General features: G+C 45.4%; 1 protein-coding gene across 4 annotated transcripts in view; it reads right to left on the bottom strand.

The window, feature by feature from the left end:
* Window positions 1–9,640: 9,640 nt before the first annotated feature.
* The window catches only part of Myo16 (myosin XVI), a 480,832-nt gene continuing 471,572 nt past the window's right edge, over window positions 9,641–18,900 (bottom strand). For 3 of the 4 annotated variants that reach the window (NM_001319151.1, XM_006508779.3, XM_006508778.3), the window contains exon 35: window positions 9,641–10,960. In NM_001319151.1, the coding sequence (NP_001306080.1) occupies window positions 10,733–10,960 (228 nt within the window). In that variant the 3' untranslated portion in view covers window positions 9,641–10,732. Of the gene's footprint in view, window positions 10,961–12,764; window positions 12,842–18,900 lie in introns of all 4 variants that reach the window. The other variant, XM_006508780.4, reaches the window with a different exon arrangement.

Here is an 18,900-nt window from a genome sequence, read left to right as displayed (position 1 = left end):
TTACAAACCCCTCAGTGTGGATCTCTCCTTTGAGCAGGTCACATAACTGCCACCTACCCCTTCATTGCTGAGCCTACTGAAGGTAGTGGTCAAGGAATGTATTCCCAAGCTCCAACATTCAACATAGCCTATCCAAGCTGTGTGGCAGCTCAGTGGGCCTATGTTCTTCCTCTTGTTTCTTCTTTTCATTCAGTGTGAGGCTCGCCCTTCCATCAATGAAGAGCTAGAAAGAGAAACCCCACCCCTGGTATTCTGGGTTCATGCTTTGATTTTTACCACACTACTCTGCTTATTAATTTTGTGTCTCCTGCCTGTGTTACTTAGTGGGATTAGATTTGTAGTCTCTAACGTTCCCTCTGTCTTTTCTAAATGCAAGCTGTGGATGACAATTCCTTTAGGATTGCTCTTCAAATGTTTACAGGATGAGTCCCCACAGGTTGTGGGCATCTTGTCAGACAGTGCTGTTTGGTGTTGACACTCAGTGAGGGCTTCCAGCTCAAATCATGTTCTCTTTGAGTGACAGGTGAAATCTACATTCAGAGGCCTGTGTTGGAGGGCCAGGTATGCACCTGTGTCTAATACCTCAGCCTCCTCACTGACCGCCTCCATCCTGTGTCAGTAGACTCTTGCTTCTCTGGTAAGAATCTAACCTCAAGCACAACAGCAGAGGTCCTCCTGTGTTCTCAGGCTTCCTCAGCTACATGGGTTGGGACTACATCCTCACAAGGGCGTAGACTCTTCCAAAAGACACAGGGGTTCATTTCTTTCCTATCAGATCTGATCAACAATCTGATTGGGACCTCAATTCAACTGAGTCTGTTTGTTTTGAAGGTGGGGGTTTACTTTTTATAGCAACACAAGATATATGGATCACAAACTCAGTCCTTGTTCTGAGCTCACGTGGAATTTGTGAACTGGTATTTATAGCTCACTTTTTCCATTACCTCCTCTGAGCTACTTTGCCCTCAGCCAAGAGGGTTCTTATCTAGCGGAGAGTTCTCAGTCTCGAGTTCTGCAAAGTCTAAGTTCTGCTGAACTGTCAACCCGTGCCATCAAAAAAAAACATGTACTGGAGGGTCAAACTCCATCTTCCTTGCCCATGTCATTGTCATTTTCCTTACTGATACAGGGGCATGGTTACTCACAGGTGCTCCACTGTTGGTTTAGGGAATCTGGACCACTCTTTCCTTGGATTGAAAGTTGCTATAGGAATAGCACAACATGAGTTTGTAGTGATGTGAGTAAGGTAATCCTTCATTCCCTGGGCCTGCATGATGTGTTGAGGTTTGGTCTTTTGCTGTGCTAAATACTGGTTGCTCTTAGAGACCACACATAGACCCAGGTGACAGGTGACACTATGTGACGCTATGAGACGTTGCCCTCCCATGTTATCCCTGATTGGTGAATAAAGATGCTGACACCCAGTAGCTGGGCAGAAGAGACACAGGCAGGGGTAAGAGGAAACCATGAGGAGAGAGGAAGATGAAGAAAGGAGAAGATGCCATGGGGTAAGAATCTTAAAATCACAGCCACGAGGGCTGGCCAGTTGGAGTTAAGAGCCAGCATAGACATAACATGACAAATCATACAGAGGGATTATTGGCAGGGAAGTAGACATAATAGCATAGAGGATAGACATCGGCCCAGCTCTTGTGCTGGTTAAGGCCTATTATAAATATAAAGGGTGTGTGTGTGTGCGCGTGCCATTTATCTGGGAACTGAATAATCAAAGGTGAGGTAGAAGCCCTGGATGGAGATTAACTATTTCCAACAACAATCACGTACTCATGTGCCTGTGAAAGACCTGGTACTGCACATTGATTTCTGATCTCTGTTAAGGCAACGTGCTTCATTTCATTCGGCAGTAACCTCATTTTTACATGACTGCCCCCACTGGGCTGGTGACAGGTCTTCAGAGGACTATCTCAGCACCCGTCAAGACCCAGGTGTGTCACAGGGAACAAGTCCCATGAGCACTTTGCTTCTTGGAGGACTGAAGTTTCAGGTCAGAATTTTCTGGGTTACGACAAGTTCAAAGTACTATGAGTTTTTAATTGACTGTGTTGTGGAGAGAAGGTTGGCAGGAGGCGATGGATGAAATATCTGTAGCCAGAATCTAAGAGGAGAAAGCCCCTCTGTGGTAGCTTAGGTTTGTGGTGATTGGTCTTCTGTGGGCACTAGCTGATACAGATGGTAGCTGAGCCTTTCTGTGAGGTCTCCTTGGTAGACAAGACATTTAGAAGATGCAGTGAGGCTTATCTTCATACCAAACTCATATTTTACACCTGTCTGTGTTGGCATGACCACATCTTCCGGGAGTCCTTTGAGAGGTCTTAGGGGTAGCAGAAAAGCCAGCTGGTTTGTCAGTCACACCATAGGAAGGTTGTGCCTGCACCCTCCAATGCTGGCTCTTTTAGATAATATTCCCATGTGACTGGATTCTGAAGGTCTTTTAGTTCTCTTACTAATATCCATCTTGCAGGGATGTTTCTCCCACTCTCCAGGTTGTCCATCTGAGATGGTCTCTGTTGCTCTGGAACCTGCCTATCCCTATGATGCAGAATCCCCACATCTGATTGCCTTTCCCATGGCTTGCCACCCCTGGGGCCAGGGGGAGCATGCAAAATTCTCTGTCCCTGACCAAGATGTCAGTGACTCCAACCTTTCTTACCTTCCACTCAGCTTACTCTGGAGGCACAGAAGAAACACAGAATAAATAATTATGCAAGACAAGCATCTGTCAAATAGTGATAAATACTACAGACAAACAAAAAACAAAACTACACTGAAAAGGCAGGGATGTGGGGAGACCTTGCAAGGCTGATTAGAATGGTCAGCAGATGCTATCTTGACAAGGTAATAGGAACTGCACATTAGCAAAGGAGAGTTTAAAGTCAACTACTGTCCCCAGCAGCAGCTGTTTCCAGGGGCTGCTTACAGGACTGGGATGGTGATGGGGGTTCCTGCCATGGGAGACCCTGGTGAACAGGTCTAAGGTATAGTAGTAGGAATTGGGAATTAGAACTGAGAGTTTCCAGTCTAAGAAACTGTTTTAGAGGTACATTCCCCAGAGGCTGCTGTGGGCCTCCTCGGGTCAGGCAGCAAATGGCTTCATGAGAAAAGAACCGGTGTGCTAGAATCAGGGAGTGGAGCTTGAAGGTTTCAGAGTCTCTTTGCTTTCGGGCTCATTAGCTTCTTCCTCTCGACTCCCTCCAGTTTTGGGGTTTCTCACCTTAAGAGCTTCGTTGGCTCACACACTGCAGAACTGGGGGGCAGAGGCCGATTTTTTAACCCAGTTGTCTTACAGCTATGAGACAGCATTTCATAGAGTTGGGTGTTCCCTGGCATCCCATTAATAGTGTGAACGGAAGATAAGAAGCCTAAGCTTGTCTCTCTACCCTTGTGATTTTCAAGACAGTTGGAAACCGTCAAACACCCACACCCACACCCACACCCACACACACACACACACACACACACACACACACACTACACTGCCCTGCCTTTTGCAGTTCCTGTCTGTGATAGCTACTGAGAATCCCAGGCAATATTTCCCTCAGTGTCTACTCTATTTCCCCAGGACCAGAGACTAATTTAAGGTCCATGTCCATCACAGGATCCCATAGACTCACCAGAACCCTCTGTTTCATAACATCAGAGACTACACTGCATTCATACCTAACCAGGTCCGATGACACTCTGCTGGGTCCCACTCCTGAGAGTCTGGTGTCTGGATTACCTCTCGGGACCCTGTCAACATGTTCAAGCAGGCTCATTGAAGAAATAGCTTGGGCTGGTCTGTGTCGTTTCCTCGGGCTGATAAGTGGCAGGCTGTGGAGGAGCTGAGTGGGAGCGGGGAGAAAAGCCTCTGACTCTACACGAGTGGCCTGTTTGGTGGATGTGGCATTTAGGTGACATTCCACATTGCAAGACATTTCTGGAGCAGAAAGGCCAACTCTAAAGCAGCCTCGCATCTATCTGGTTGGAGAGCTGTCACGAAAATCATCTGCCAAGACCACAGAGGATGCCAAGTCTGCCAGTTTTGACAATCTCTTCCCCTGGCCATAGATTCTCTTGTGTTAAATTATTGAGTTTCTTTCTCGAGTATTTAGTGAAACATGAATGTGTTCTTCCTCTGTACTTCTAGGAAGCTGAATTTTCTGCTGCACTGTATGTATTTGCTTCCTTATGGAAGAGGGGGAAGGTATAACGGGGGTTCTTTTTTTATTGGAAGATGAGGTAAGGGTGGAGAGGTCCTTGATCCATCACAGTGAGAGGCTAGAGGGCTCCTGATACCTGGTGTCTTAGTCCATTCTGGGTGCTGTAACAAAATATCATAGAGTAGGCAGTATATACACAAAAGGTCTATACTACTCACAGTTCTGGAGTCCAGGACATCCAAGATGAAAGATGCAAGTGACTCTGCTGCCTCCCGAGGGCACTGTGATGGATGCATTGAGATTTGTTGCTTGCATCTACACATAGTGGAAGGAACATGGGGTCTCCCTCTTTATAACATCACTCACTAACTCCATTCATGAAGGTAGGGCCTACAGCAGTTGGCCACCTCCCAAAGAGATTGCCTCTGAATACAGTATTAGATTCCAAACCTATACACTGTGGGGCAGGGTACTGATATTTAGAGCACAGAATGAGCTGCCACCTTTGTGGTGAGCACTTAACCACACTGCCAGTTGTAGGGAATGGGAGATGCCTGGGATCACAAGCTCATTTCAGGTATGTACCTGCAGAAGGTTCCAGAGCCCTATACCTCCATGGGCAGCAGCTCTCCTTTATACATACGGTACATCCCTCTGTTTAGGAAGCTTTTCCCACCACAGTGTCCTGTTCTTCCAAAGTCCTATATAATGAATTAAGCATGTAAAACCTCACTTATCTCGAGAGACTTGGGATGGGGCAGGCTTCTGTAAGTGCTACAGTCTATGTCCTGGAATCCTCCCTCTCCCTCTCCCTCTCCCTCTCCCTCTCCCTCTCCCTCTCCCTCTCCCTCCCCCTCTGTCTCCCACTTATCCATTAGTTTGTTTAGACATTAATGATGGACAGATATCCTCTGTGTGCCAAGGACTATTCTGTAGTCTCAGGATAAATGGGATCTCATAAGCCCTCGGTTTTAAGGGAACAAAAATGGTGCTGTCAGTGGGAAGGCCCTGTAGGGAAGGCCTATGAGACCGCTCTGCATCCTATAAGCCGCGTATATCAGAATCGATACACATGCTTTAGGTGTCACAGGGAAAATTCCAGATAACAAAATGGAAAACCAACTGGCCTTCTATCCCCATAACAGCTCAAGAGAGTGGCAGTTGTTCCCAAACAGTAAAAGCAGGAGCCCATGCGTTCTCTCATCGAGACTGTTCAGAAGTTAGTCTGGTCATGGCAAGACAGTTTTACTGAACATCTTCACCAAAGCCCAACCTCAGGGCTCCTGAAGTGTGGGTCTGCTCCTCTAGCACCACATGAGCCTCGTGTCCCAGGGAAGTAGAATGAGCCCCCAATAGACTCAATACCTTCTCAGAACACCAAGGGACGATGCTCCTCAAGGGATAACTATACGTTATGGACACCAGCTTCTTTATTTGTTAACATCTTAAAGATCAAAAACTCAAATTGAACTTGTATTAGTCTGTTATTCTGTGGAGCTTCGGTCTTCTTTGGAATACATCAATAATCTTATTCTTTTTCATTTCTTTAGATTAGGCACCAAATGGTGGTATCCGGAGAGAAATGGGAAACCCTCTGGCTACCTTCTTTGAAGCACTCCACACTCCCGGGGGGCTTTGGAGCAAGTCAAGGCAGGCACACATGCCCAGGGGTCTGCAATGGCTAACTCAAAGGCAGTGAGGACATGGCAGGGGGCATCCCCATTACACCACAACAATGGAATGAAGGCATTACTTATTCATCTTTAATTAGTTTCCTGTAAGAAACTCCTATCATTGTGATGTCCTGGTTCTCTGCATTAAAAAACAAAAAAACAAAAAAAAACAAAAACAAAAAAAAACAGATGACAAGCCTCTGGTGTTGGAGCACACACAAGTGACACTGAAGTATAAATACACTTCAAAAGCCCTGGAAAGTGGTCTGAGAAATTAAAACAGATGACAGATATATGATAGGCTTCTAGTAAAACTCACCCTTTGAAAATACCATCTTTAAAGTTTACAACCAGGCTGGATTTTAGAGAAATTTGTTGAAACCATCACAATGGATGCTTGCAGGGGTCTGAAGAACTTGCGCAAGGAGACACAGCTACAGAAGGGTTTCTTTCAAGGCTGAATCTTGGCTCCCACGGTGCACTGTCTTTTAAGGAAATCAGTGTCACACACAGACACCTTGCAGAGCAAGCTATTGTTCAGCGTGGAATATTATGTGATAGTCGTTGCTTATGAAAAGGATGTAAGGAAAAGAATGAGGTGGAGAGGGTGGGGTGAGGATTTGAAAGCTGTGGATTTCCCATTCTGCACCATACAGCCCTGTGTGCGCCCCTAGGAACAGTTTGAAAGATGTAATAAGTTTATTCTAAATTTTACCTGGAACACAGTTTTGATTTTCCTGCCATTTAAGAATGTTTTCAATGAGAATAGAGATTGAAAGCAAATCTGTTAACTCCTTGTTGAAGACATAAACTGAATGTTGGTGTGATGGGGTTACAGCTTAAAGTGCGGGAGGAGAATGAGCCGGGCTACTGTGGGGACATCATATTCAACACCTCAGATTCGTGTGCATGTGTGTGCATGTGTGCACATGTGTTTATGCACATATACATGTATGAGTATGTCTATGCATTTGTGTATGTGTGTGTATGCATGTGTGATAGTGTGTATGTAACTGTGCATGTGCATGCATGTGTATGTGCATGTGTATGCCTGTGTGTGTGAGTGTGTGTGTATGTACTTGTGCATGTGTGTGCATTTGTGTGTATGTGTGTATGCATGTGTTCATATGTGTGCATGTATAGATGTGTGCATGTGCACATGTACATGTGTATGCATTTGTGTATATGTGTGTGCACATGTGTGTGTGTGGAGGCCAGAGGTCAGGCTTTTGTCCTTAGTGGTGCCTTCCCTTTCCCACTTTCTTCTTTGTCGTGGTCTGTCATCTACCTAGTAGGTTAGGTTGTCTGACCAGTGAGACGAGAGATCTTCCTGTCTCCATAGCACATGGGTTGTAAGCATATACCACCACACCAAACTTTTTCACACAAGTCCTGGGCACTTGTACACAGCTTCTTGGGCTCCTGTGGCTTCTTGAGCACATTACCTACTGATCCATTTCCCCAGCTCCTAACCTTTGGGCTTGTATGGACTCTGGGCTTGAGTTTGATACCCAGCTGCAATCTGGCAGCCATTGAGTTCTGGCAGAATTCTAGCCATTCTAAGCTAGGGAATTTGTAATATATTACTTTTGCACCAACAAAGTAATTAATATTTCTATGTGAAGTCCTTTCACCAATCTTGGATTTTAATTGGTTGTTACTTTTATTGAGTAGATTTATATAATCATAATTTTACTAAATTAGATACCACTACTTAAGAATAGTAATGAGGTATTTTTTCCACTCTGGAAAATATGTTTTAAGTCATCTTAACCCAATATAAACATTTTGATAGAAGTTTTTAGAGGTCCCTCATATATTTTTTTTAAAAAAAGCAATAGAGTAGGTAGTGTTTGAACATAGCATCATAATTCTTACCAATTATATTGCTAAACATAAGGTTGTGGGCCTAATAATATATCATAATTCATACCTTATGGTCTGGTGGCAATTAAAATGCCATCTTTTTTTGAAACTGTGTGTAACTGAATATTGCTTGTGTAAAAATAATGGTCAGGGCTTTATTATCCAGAATGCTGCCTCTGACTACTTACAATGCTGCCCTCATTACAGAGCTGTGCTCCGGTCTTCCAACACACACAAAGAACTGGACTTGATCTCAGTTATTACGACTGACTGGTAATTATGGATATTGTGGTGCTAGTGCTGGTGACCTGCCTGTCTTTCTATCCTGTAAATTCCATAGTCTCAGACACACTGTGCTACACAGCAATAAATGCACAGGCCATCTCTCTCCATGACCGAGAAGCAGATAGCCGAGCACAGATAGCCGGCCACGCTGATGAGGAGTTGGCAATTAGTCTACAAGGGGTTGACTTCTGGTCTCTGAAGATTAAGCAAGGGGCCTCTGGAGAGACTGATTGATTCCTGCTTTGTGATGCTCACAGCCCTGTAGTGGTTGAGCTCTTCCTGTTGCTCAGGTCTCTAGGCTGCACCTGGATGAAGATAAGGTACTGTGATTTGGATCGCACATGTCTCAGGGATCCACCTTCATGGAAGGTCTCCCTAGAGTGGCCTTGTAACATAATCTCACCCCATAAGCTCTATTTAAATAAACGTAAGGAGTTGACAATGTTGGGACATCAAATCGGATTGCCACGCTGGAATGGGGAGAAAGGAAAGGTGATATTTTGAAAGGTTCCATTAAAACTCCGAACTGTAATTTCAATATTAATATAAGAATGAGCACAATGACCTTATGAGTGTCTGTCAGTGCCACGAATTTAGACCCTGTGTGTTTTCCAAGTTGACACACTGCAGCTGAGACCTCAGTGTGACAGCATGCACAAGGAAGTGGACCTTTGGGGGATGACAACAAGGTCATGAGACCAGAGACAGGATCTTGAGAAAGACACCCCAGAGGCCTTGTTGCCTCTTTCCTTTTATCCCACCACATGAGCTTATAATGAGAAGATGGCTATCTGCAAACCATCCGTTGTCCCTCACTAGACATTAGCTCTCAAAAGATCCCAGTCCCCAAAGAATTCCGAGAATGGGCTTTCTCTAGTCCAGTCTCTTTGGGTAATTCTCTGGACAGCACAAACAGTTCACTTTAGTAATAGATACCACGTGAGTGCAGTCCGAGCATTGCACACAGGAGCAATGTTGGCACTTCACAGTCTACTCTGTGTGGGGAACCATTCAAGGTTCCAGTTCAGCCCAGATTATTAACATTGGCAATATGTGAGTACTGGCGGAGGCCAAAGAAGTTTTGTGCCAGTAAGGAGCTAACTCTGTCACAGTCTGTGGGCTGGATTCAGAGAGATGGGAATGAAGAGATGACAGCGAGTCTGGATAGACCTGGTTAGGAGCAAGCCGAGCACCTCCTTGATTTTGGGAGGGCAATGTAGTTAGCCATGGTGTTTCATTCTTCCTGTTGTGATGTCCTGGAGGGGCTGTGGTCCCCAGGAGAGCTAATTCTTAGATATAACAAGTCACTTCTCCTTGGGCATTCCCTTCAATTTGAAGCCACCAACCTAGAGCTCTCATAGCAACCACCTTCTTTACTGCAGAGTCAGCTGTATCCAGAGCCTCCGACAAGGCTGGGGTGGTCAGTTCTAGGCTGCTTGTTGTGCCTTGATTGCTATAGCTACTCCTAGATTTTTTCTTCTTCTTTTTTTAATACAGTGCACTCTCTTTGTGCTAGCAGGCATCTCTTGAAGCTTACAAATAGCTATAAAGGAATATAAAGGAGAGCTGGGTGAAGGCTCTTGTTGCTTCCACATTGCTGATCAGGAGACAAGAATTCCCAGCAGACAGCACTGACCACAAATGACTGAGACAGAATACAGTTGCACCCTTTTATTGGCACAGAAGCCCGGCAATGGCGGAAATGAATGAACAAGTCCAAGGGGCGGGGCGGGGGAGGTGGCAGATGGCTGGTGGAGCCACTGCTCAGAACTCACGGACAGTGGGCAGAAAGACATGGAGAAGCAAGGCTATCACACGCACGTGACAGCCAGTCGGGCACATAGCAAGAGAGTCATGCAGCGTCCCTAGGGGAGGGCAACACACCGCTCTGTCCCGTGAGATTCAGCCTGCTTATCGGTACTGTTGAAAGTCCTGTATCACCAGCCAGGAACTTGAAGCCATACGTTTTGAACCATAAACATCCTGCCGTCTACGCCAAGCTGAGGGGTTGGGTGGGGATGAAGCTTAACCAATGAATGCCAAAGCCATGTGTACCCAAGGGAGATGCATGGTGCAGGGGAGAGTGGAGGGACAGGGCACATAAACTCTACCTCTCGACCAGCGTTGCTGTAGGCAACTGTTAAAGCCAGAGCAACGCATAGTCCCCAGGACTTGAGGGGCTTTGGGTTAAAAATAAGTACGTAGAATTAAAAAAGAAATCCTAGAAATGGTCTTTTAAAATCTGTATTTTGAAGAAAGGGAACACACCAGGTGTATAACATTATAAAATATGGTCATAAACATGTAAAACGGTCATCAGGTTTGTAATTCTAATGACAGACAACTACAAAGAAATGAAACATATGTCCTATGTGCTGCACCATATGACAGCCACTGGTAGGGTAGTGGCCACTGTGGGGTGTATTAGAAACAGCTGCCTGGAGGACCTCCCCCCCCGCCCCCCCCCCCCCCCACTGCTCTGACCTCTGAACTCAGCCACATGCCTCCATGCCTCTGGCTATCTGGGAGCAGTGTGGTCCTAAAATTCAGTGTGCTATCAAGAAATGGAGAAGGAACTGGTGAGCACACACAGACCGGCACACACAGGAGGTCTCGGGTAGTCATCGTTAGTGTCCTGTGCTTTTGTGGAGAAGCCTGGTGAGACCTCAGGCATTGGAAGGCAGCCTCCTGCAGAAGCAGCCTGCAGTCACTAGACAGCTCAGACAGGTGCCCACAGTCCACGCTGGATCACATACTGCTGTCCCAGAGTTGGGAAGGCAGCCTGGTGCAGGAGCCCCCCTCAGGCTTCTTTAGGAGTGTCGGCTTCTTGCAGGGTGGCGGCGGAGGTGCACGGGGCTCCGGGTGCTGCAGGGCTTCCTGCCAGCCTTCTCTGGCCTCACAGAGCTTCCTCCTCCAGTCCAGCAGCTCCTGCAGAGCTACGCTTTCATTCTCAGAGAGCCTCAGCTGATGGATAACCTGCAGTGGAACAGAAGAATCAAGGTACCTACAGTGACTAAGTTGAGCAGGGGAATATGGCAGCAATGGCAGGGGGAAGGGCAGGGCTGGGGTGCAAAGAGTCGGTGGCCTTCCAAACCTCCAGCTGCAGGACCACTGGAAACAATATGGATCCAGGGAGTAAGAAACGACCTCCTGCAGATGTTGACTTCATCATCAAGAGGTCATTAGCAAGTATCACATCTCCCGGCAGGACAAGAGAAAGCAGCATCAACCTGCCACATTTCCTGAGTTTACAAACACTCCTGTGCCAGCTTGTATTTTCTCTTCATTTAATTCCTCTCTGAATAGATTTGCCTTTAGAAAAACAAGACTTCTTAAGCTTTACCCCAGGGCAGGAATGCTTATTCATTAACACACACATTCAGCAGGAATATCAGAATGACATAGCCCCCACTTCAGTCATACGCTTTAGCCCAAGGACAGACCCACCCCACCCCCCGGAACAGTTGCTAGAACTGGGCCATACTGATATCAAAACAGTTCCCAAGCACAGAGGTAATAAGAGACAACCACTAACATGCTGCTTACTGGAGGGAAGGTTAGCCGTGTCTGAGAACACACTTGCCACCTGCTACGGTGTCTAGCCACACTACCCACGTGAGGACAATGGAGCAGAGACATTTGTCTAGGTGCTGGGCACTTTCTCAGATGGTAAACCTTCAAACACAGGCCCAGGCCCAGCTCTTGCTGGACAGCACCTGGCATGAAGTATATTAGCTGTTTCTACTTCGTTTCCAATAGTTCCTGGAAACTGATCCTTGGGCTGCCCAGTTTATTTCAGCCTGGGCACAATGGGGAGAAAGGTTGCCTTGTGAGGGGTAACCCCACCCCCACTTCGTTTTTGCCAGCAGCTGGAACTCTATTACAGGCACCATTTTCTGGCTATTCTAACATTATTTTTTAAAAAGAGAAGATGCTTCTTAAGAAGAATGAGGCTGAGCCGGGCGGTGGTGGCGCACGCCTTTAATCCCAGCACTCGGGAGGCAGAGGCAGGTGGGTCTCTGAGTTCGAGGTCAGCCTGGTCTACAGAGTGAGTTCCAGGACAACCAGGGCTACACAGAGAAACCCTGTCTCGAAAAACCAAAAAGAAGAAGAAGAAGAAGAAGGAGGAGGAGGAGGAGGAGGAGGAGGAGGAGGAGGAGGAGGAGGAGGAGATTTTAGAAACCAGAAAGGGGGTGCCAGGAGAGAAGTGAGAAAAACCTAGAAGACGGTTCTCTTGTCTCCTGGGTCCCAAATGCCTGGCTTCCAAAATAGCACCACTTCCATTCTATAATGACATTTTGTTTTGTTTTGTTTTGTTTTTTGAGACAGGGTTTCTCTGTATAGCCCTGGCTGTCCTGGAACTCACTTTGTAGACCAGGCTGGCCTTGAACTCAGAAATCTGCCTGCCTCTGCCTCCCAAGTGCTGGGATTAAAGGCATGCGCCACCACGCCTGGCTCCTATCATGACTTTTGATTAAACCCAAGAGAGCAGAGCTCTGTAGGACATGTATTGTGGCTCTCCCATAGAGAATGGTGCCCAGACAGACAAGCCTTATGAGCAGGCCTGGGCCACGTCTGAACCCACACCTGAGTGGGCTGTTTAGTCATGCAAGACGCTTTCAACGTTTTTAGTTCAAAGCACCGAAGTTGCAAAATTCAGAGTACAGCGTGGGGGTCCTCATTAGGAAAAAGAATTTCCTATACACGGGAATATGTCGTCAGAGCAGCCGCACCTCAGTGTGGACATCTCTGGACTCCTGGTCAACTGGTCCATCCCTACCTCAATCTCAAGGCATCCGTAGAAAGGGTCTCCAAAGCGGGATGGCTCCTTAGTGCTTTACTAGTTTCCAGGATGATCTGCACATGAGAAAATTCTTCAGACTGCTTCTATCCACTATGAAATGAACCAAGAAAACAGGGCTCTGGGGAGTACATAGAATTTTCCAGCTAGTAGATGCTGTGGAGGGCTAGCAAGTGCAGGCAACTTTCTGTGAACCAGGCTTCTCCTATGAGTTCTACAAAGTCGGTGCTATTATTTTGTGGATGAGGCAGCCGAGGCACAGAAAAGTTTGTTTGCCCAACAGCACACAGAGAAGGTGGCTTCAGAGTCTGTGTTCTTAGCTATGGCTTTGTTCAGCTTATCACCCAACTTCTTCTGTCCAGGCACTTATTTAAGCTACAGTCAGGGTCTGGTAAGTGTGTGACATCCATGTGACTCTTCATGGGTACATTTTAAAATCCCTCTGCTCTCCTCTGCTAATGTGAGATCCCACTGAGGCCAGTCTCCTGTGTTCTGAATTTTCCCACATTCAGGATACAGCATGGGGTAGGCAGAGGTGCTTTTCTTCAAGAGTGTGGACACTGGTAGTTTCTGCACTAGCCCAAGTGTATGATCCCAGCTCCTCCCTGCATCTCAGCAGCACTAACTGGACTAAATGGCTCAAACCAACCAACCAACTAACCAACCAACCAAACATCCAAACAACCAAACCAAATCAAACATTTAGAAGGACATGCAGTTAGAGGGAGGTATGATAGAGATTCTGGATCCTCAGAGGACCTAGAAGACAAGAATGAGGGTTGGATATGATCAAGATACAGTGTATCCATGTATGAAATTTTCAAAGAATGAATACAAAACTAAAGGAAGAATGTCATTGGGAAGAGAGGCCCCTTGGTCTTGCAAACTTTATATGCCTCAGTACAGGGGAACACCAGGGCCAAGAAGTGGGAGTGGGTGGGTAGGGGAGTGTGTGTGTGGGTTTAATGGGGGGACTTTTGGGATAGCATTTGAAATGTAAATGAAGAAAATACCTAATTAAAAAATATTGAAAAAAAAAAAAAGGATGTGCTGATATCCAAAGGGCCTATGATAGGAGCAGACACTTACTTCTTAATAGGAATACTGGAGGCTGGGAGAGCAAAGAAACATGAATGGAATTACTGAGAGCCAATCCAGCTCTCTGTCTGACAGAGCTAGCCTTCAAAACACAGAGTGAAGTAAAGACGGTGCACAAACAAAAAGTGTCCTCAGATATCGTGCATAGACAGAGACTCAAAAGGAAGGTTTCCCTTTATATAGGGAGAGAGTGATCTCAGATGGGGAAAAAAAAGTAAAATTTAAGGTTTAGGAACTCTGTAATTAGCAAGCCTGCAGGTAAACATCAATTAGATGCTTGGAACGTCCCCTAGACGGTAAGTCTCACACAAAACACACAAGGCTGCCAACTGTAACTGCACAAGCTGGAGGGATTAAGGAAAGGTTAAAGCCTGAGCTCTAGAAATATCAGGAAAGTGATAGAAGTAATAAAATATGCTAGAATGTAATGAGTCAAGCATGCGTGTCCCACCCGCTAGCCAAACCACTAAAGGAACAGAAACAATGTTTAAGCTAGGAATTAAAACAAGAGAAAGTGCATAGCAAACACTCAGTTTAACTGAAGAAAGCCAGGTGAGACAAGCCTGTAACAGAGACCTGTTCCTAACAAAGAGTAAATTCGAAACCCAGACAAAGGAACTCCAGCCTCCACTCTGCAGATGGCACTGGGCTCCCCACTGGCTGTGCCCTCCTTCTCTCTGCAACAGACACAAACACCCCTCTACATTTCCACTGCAGCATGGACTCTGCAGCATTGTCTAGGACAACTAAAAAGATGCCAGATGTGGCCCTCCATTTAAACTCCAAAAGGCACAGCTTTGAAGTCAGCATCACACTGACCTGAGCACAGAGGTGCCTGTCTCTAGGAAGCTGCTGATCTCAGTGAGACTTGGCAGGGAATTTGACAGAAAACATCTCAAATCTCTCGAGTCATGGTGTCTTCTCCTGTGCATTCCTCTGTGTGTGTGTGCCTGTGTGCGTGTGTGTGAACCTTGGGCATTGTTTCTCAGATACCATCTTGTTTGTTTTTCAAGGCAGAGTATCTCACTGATCTGGACTTCCCCAAGAAGGCTAGGCAGCTGCATGGATACAAGTGTGTCTATCTTTCCAGAACCAGGGTTTACAAGCAGGTGCTGTCTGTACAAGATTTTTTTGTTTGTTGGTGGGTTTTTGTTTTGTTTTGGGTAGGTTCTGGCACTTGAACTCAGCTCATGTTGTTTTCATAGTAAATGCTTTGCTGACTGATCTCCCCACCTTGCTTTTCTTTCTGGAAAACCAAAACTAAAAAAACCACTACTCCCCGATCAAAAAACAAACAAACAAAAAAACAAACAAAAAAAAACAATAACAACAACAACAAAAAAAAAAAAACAAAAAAAACCTTTTCTCTCTTTTGAGAGCTTTGCTGTATTTACTAGAAATAGTCAAATTCCCAAGTACATTATAAAATGTGAAGCTTATGCACACAAACCATTAGCAAGCCCTCTTAATGAGGGTGTCGAAGGCTTGCAATACTGAAGGGCGTCCAGAGGAATGGAATCAACCAGCAAAGAGCTTTCCGTGGTTCCCCAATAAGTGAAACTCTGACTGATGGTTTCGATAATCAGCCTGAGCTCAGAATAAACCCTTTCTTTGGAGAATACCACAGCACATTCCTCAGATTCTATTTTAGAGATTAGCCCTGATTAAGGGAAATTTATTAGGCGTAAAAGGAGAAGTGCCGGACTTGCACAAAAGGGACGCCAGAATACCAGCATTATTGTTCTTCATTAAAAAAATAAGCACGTGCACAGGTATGTCTAAATGGAAGTTAGACATTCTATATCTGACGCAGAGAGGTTTTAAGATCACGATTTTCAGAGGCTTGTCCCAAAAGGAAAACACTATGGGGCTAATAACATTTAATTTGCTTCATTTAGATCTATTAAATTTATTAGATTGCAAAACTCAAGTAAGATGGTCTCAGAGGTGATAAAAGGGGCTTTGGTATCTCTGAATAACAAGCCAGTACCATTATGTTACTCTGGTGTGGTCCAGTACAGTGTAAACAAGAAGCATTTCAAATACCACATGGTGTCATAGAAACACCTGCACCAGTGTCTGTCCTCTTTTGTGATCTTATGATGTATTGGTAACAATAACACATCAATTATTTGATTGTCGTTTGCTATTTCCAAGTAAACCAAATGTTATCATTAAGAGGTAAAACTTATTCTGGTAACAAAATGATCATTTTGCTTCTGAAAGGGAAACATTTATTTCATTTTAGGGAAAGAAGAAGTCACAGGAGGCCACGGGCCCTGCCACATCTCAGCTCAGGGTCTGCTGGCTTCACACCAGGTGGAATTCACCCATCTATAAGACAGAGGTCACCCTACTTCATCTTCCTCTTTGGAAGGTTGCACAGAACTGTCATTAGCATTGACAGACAGGAGGCAACTGTTATACCAAGGCATAGACAGAGACACCATTAAACCTTTGGAGCCCATGGATCGGTCCTCTGCTCTATACACAGCTCGTGGCCTGATTTGAGGAGATTCCATGGACGCCTTTCTGTGATACCCACAGTGTAGACAGAGCAGCTAGGCAAGAGAGATCTGTTTTCCTATCACTCTGCTTTTAACCATCTGTGTTGGTGAGGTTGCCATGGTAGAAGGCTTGCAGAGGGTCTGTGTGTTGAATGGGGATGACCAGCTGAGCAACAGGAAAAGGGAAATAACGCAGACTATAACTGTGACCCTGAACTTCACTCCTTACAGGGACCTTAAAGACATGGTAGATGTGGAACTGGAGCTGAGCTAGGCCTGAAGGTCTGCCCTATGGAGAGCAGCACTGGGCTAGATGTTCAATGTGGCCCTAGATCTTGGTCATAGAATATAGCTCACAATCATTTAACCAGTAAGAACCAGTCGAGGGGTGGGTGACTGACATGTGAGAACAGGCATGAAGGAGGAGTAGCTGTGGAGGCTTCACGTTGACTTGATGACGTCCCCTAGAATTGCTGAAGGAGTCCTGATGCCCAAATTAAATACCATTCGATGAAAGAGCTTCTCTCAGTGAGTGACCCCGAGGCATGGCCCTGAGTCTCCCCTTTGTTATGAAAGAAAAGTTCCCCAGATGCCGAGCCATGCTGAAGTCAGTGTAAATGATTTAGGTGTAGTTGTTCACAGATGTGATTTAAAACCAAGGAGAGCAGTACATGCTGAGGAAAGAGGCTTTGAGCAGTTCTCATGTTTTAATTTCAGGTGTCAAATACAATACTGTAACCATATATGTTAGCATCAGGACTTCCTAAACCTATGACATCACATAAGTGACAGTGCAGCCTGCAGCATATTCCCAGAATCCACTTGGCTCACCTCCCACCTTTACCTGTGTTACATCATTTTCTATATAAATAAGGAGAACAACCCCGGCCCCCTCTCCTCCTCTTCTCTTTCTGCCACCACCTTGTCACTCCCAATAAAACCTCTTCCACATAGAACTGTCTTGGTCTAGTGTGCTGTTGAGATGCGACCTGCCATTCTAACACATCAATATATGCACATTGTTATGAGCAACTTAAGCAACTTTTTAACAAAAACATTTCAACTTTTATGTGTGTGAGTGTTTTGTCTACATGTATGTCTGTGCATCACCTATACATCTGGTGCCTGCCTGGTCAGAATCCCATGGAACTAGAGTTACAGGCAATTGTGAATTTTCAGTTGGATGCTGGGAAGTGAACCTGGGTCCTCTGTAAGGGCAGCAAGTACTCTTAAAGGTTGAGCTGAGGTTTCTCTCCAGCCCCCTTGGACAACTCTTAAACACAGTGGTTCTGAAATAGTGACTGGAGGCTTAGAAGTCCTTATGTTAAAATGTCTTACATTTGTAAATTTGTGATTTTTTTTTTTAAAAAGCATCACGTTAAGAAAAATTTGCCTCATTTGAACACATCCTTTTGTGACTCTTGTCATTTTTCTAGTTTGTTGCTGGATGGTGGTGGCAGACATCTTTAATCCCAGCACTTGGAAAACCAGAGATAGACAGATCTCTGAGTTTGAGGCCAGTCTGGTTGTACAGACGACAGAGCTGGCTGCTACAGCTACAGCTAGAGCTACAGAGCTAGCTGCAGGACAGGCAGGGAGGGCTATGCAGAGGAAAACCTGTCTCAAAAAATCAAAAACATAAACACGTGAACAAAAACAAAACAAAAAAGAAAGAAAGAGAAAAATCACCACCAGTTGTCTGCCGGATGCTGTGGTATAGACAGATGGAAGGAACCCATACACTTCGTTCTCCTCTGAGCAAACCTAGTGACGGTGCAGAGATAAGTCAGGTCAAAGGCTGCGCTGCAGACACATAGAAAGCAGCTGTGGAGGTCATGGGTAGCCATGGCAGGGAAGATCAAGCTGATAGAAACTGCGTGTGCTTCTGCCAACTCCTATACAATCCTGGTTTCAGCAGTCACTGGGCCAGAAGCAATCTTTACCTGAGTCTCATGGATCTTAATTTACTGTAGGCTTTTATTTATTTATTTATTTTAAGGTCACAACTGCATTATGAGCCAAGATTATACAGAGAGTTCACATAGCACTGTGTGCATACTTGTAGTTAACACGCCAGTAAAAATAATTGTCAGGTGTTAAGGGTTGAGGAGAATATGTTTTTCACTTAGAATGAGCAATCTCTCTCGTGCAGGATGGAGAAGTGCTAATCTGTCCAGTGTGCGTCTGCTGCTGCCTGACCAGACAGCACTGCCCTTTGGCATTCAGTATAGGAGCTTAGAGCATCAGTGTGATCGGTGTGCGAATGCTGGCTGTGCTCAAGAGAAGAGAGGAACATTAGCAGAATAGAATTCACTCCTGGGTCCATTTTTTTTTTAACTCAACAACAAGAAATCCTGACTTCATCTCTTGCCATTTTCTCTGTGGAAGACCTTAGAGGTCTACAGCTTCAAGCAATGCCAGGTTCGCCTGGTTCCATTGAACACATCTTACCCTGTGGTGACTCTCACAGCCCACAGACTCAGATAAGTCCTTTCACATACGGGAAGCCC

This window comes from Mus musculus, chromosome 8 (assembly GCF_000001635.26).
Source record: "Mus musculus strain C57BL/6J chromosome 8, GRCm38.p6 C57BL/6J".
Classification (NCBI taxonomy): Eukaryota; Metazoa; Chordata; class Mammalia; order Rodentia; family Muridae; genus Mus; species Mus musculus.
Note: the sequence above shows the minus strand (reverse complement) of the source record. Positions and strands in the feature narration are given on the sequence as shown.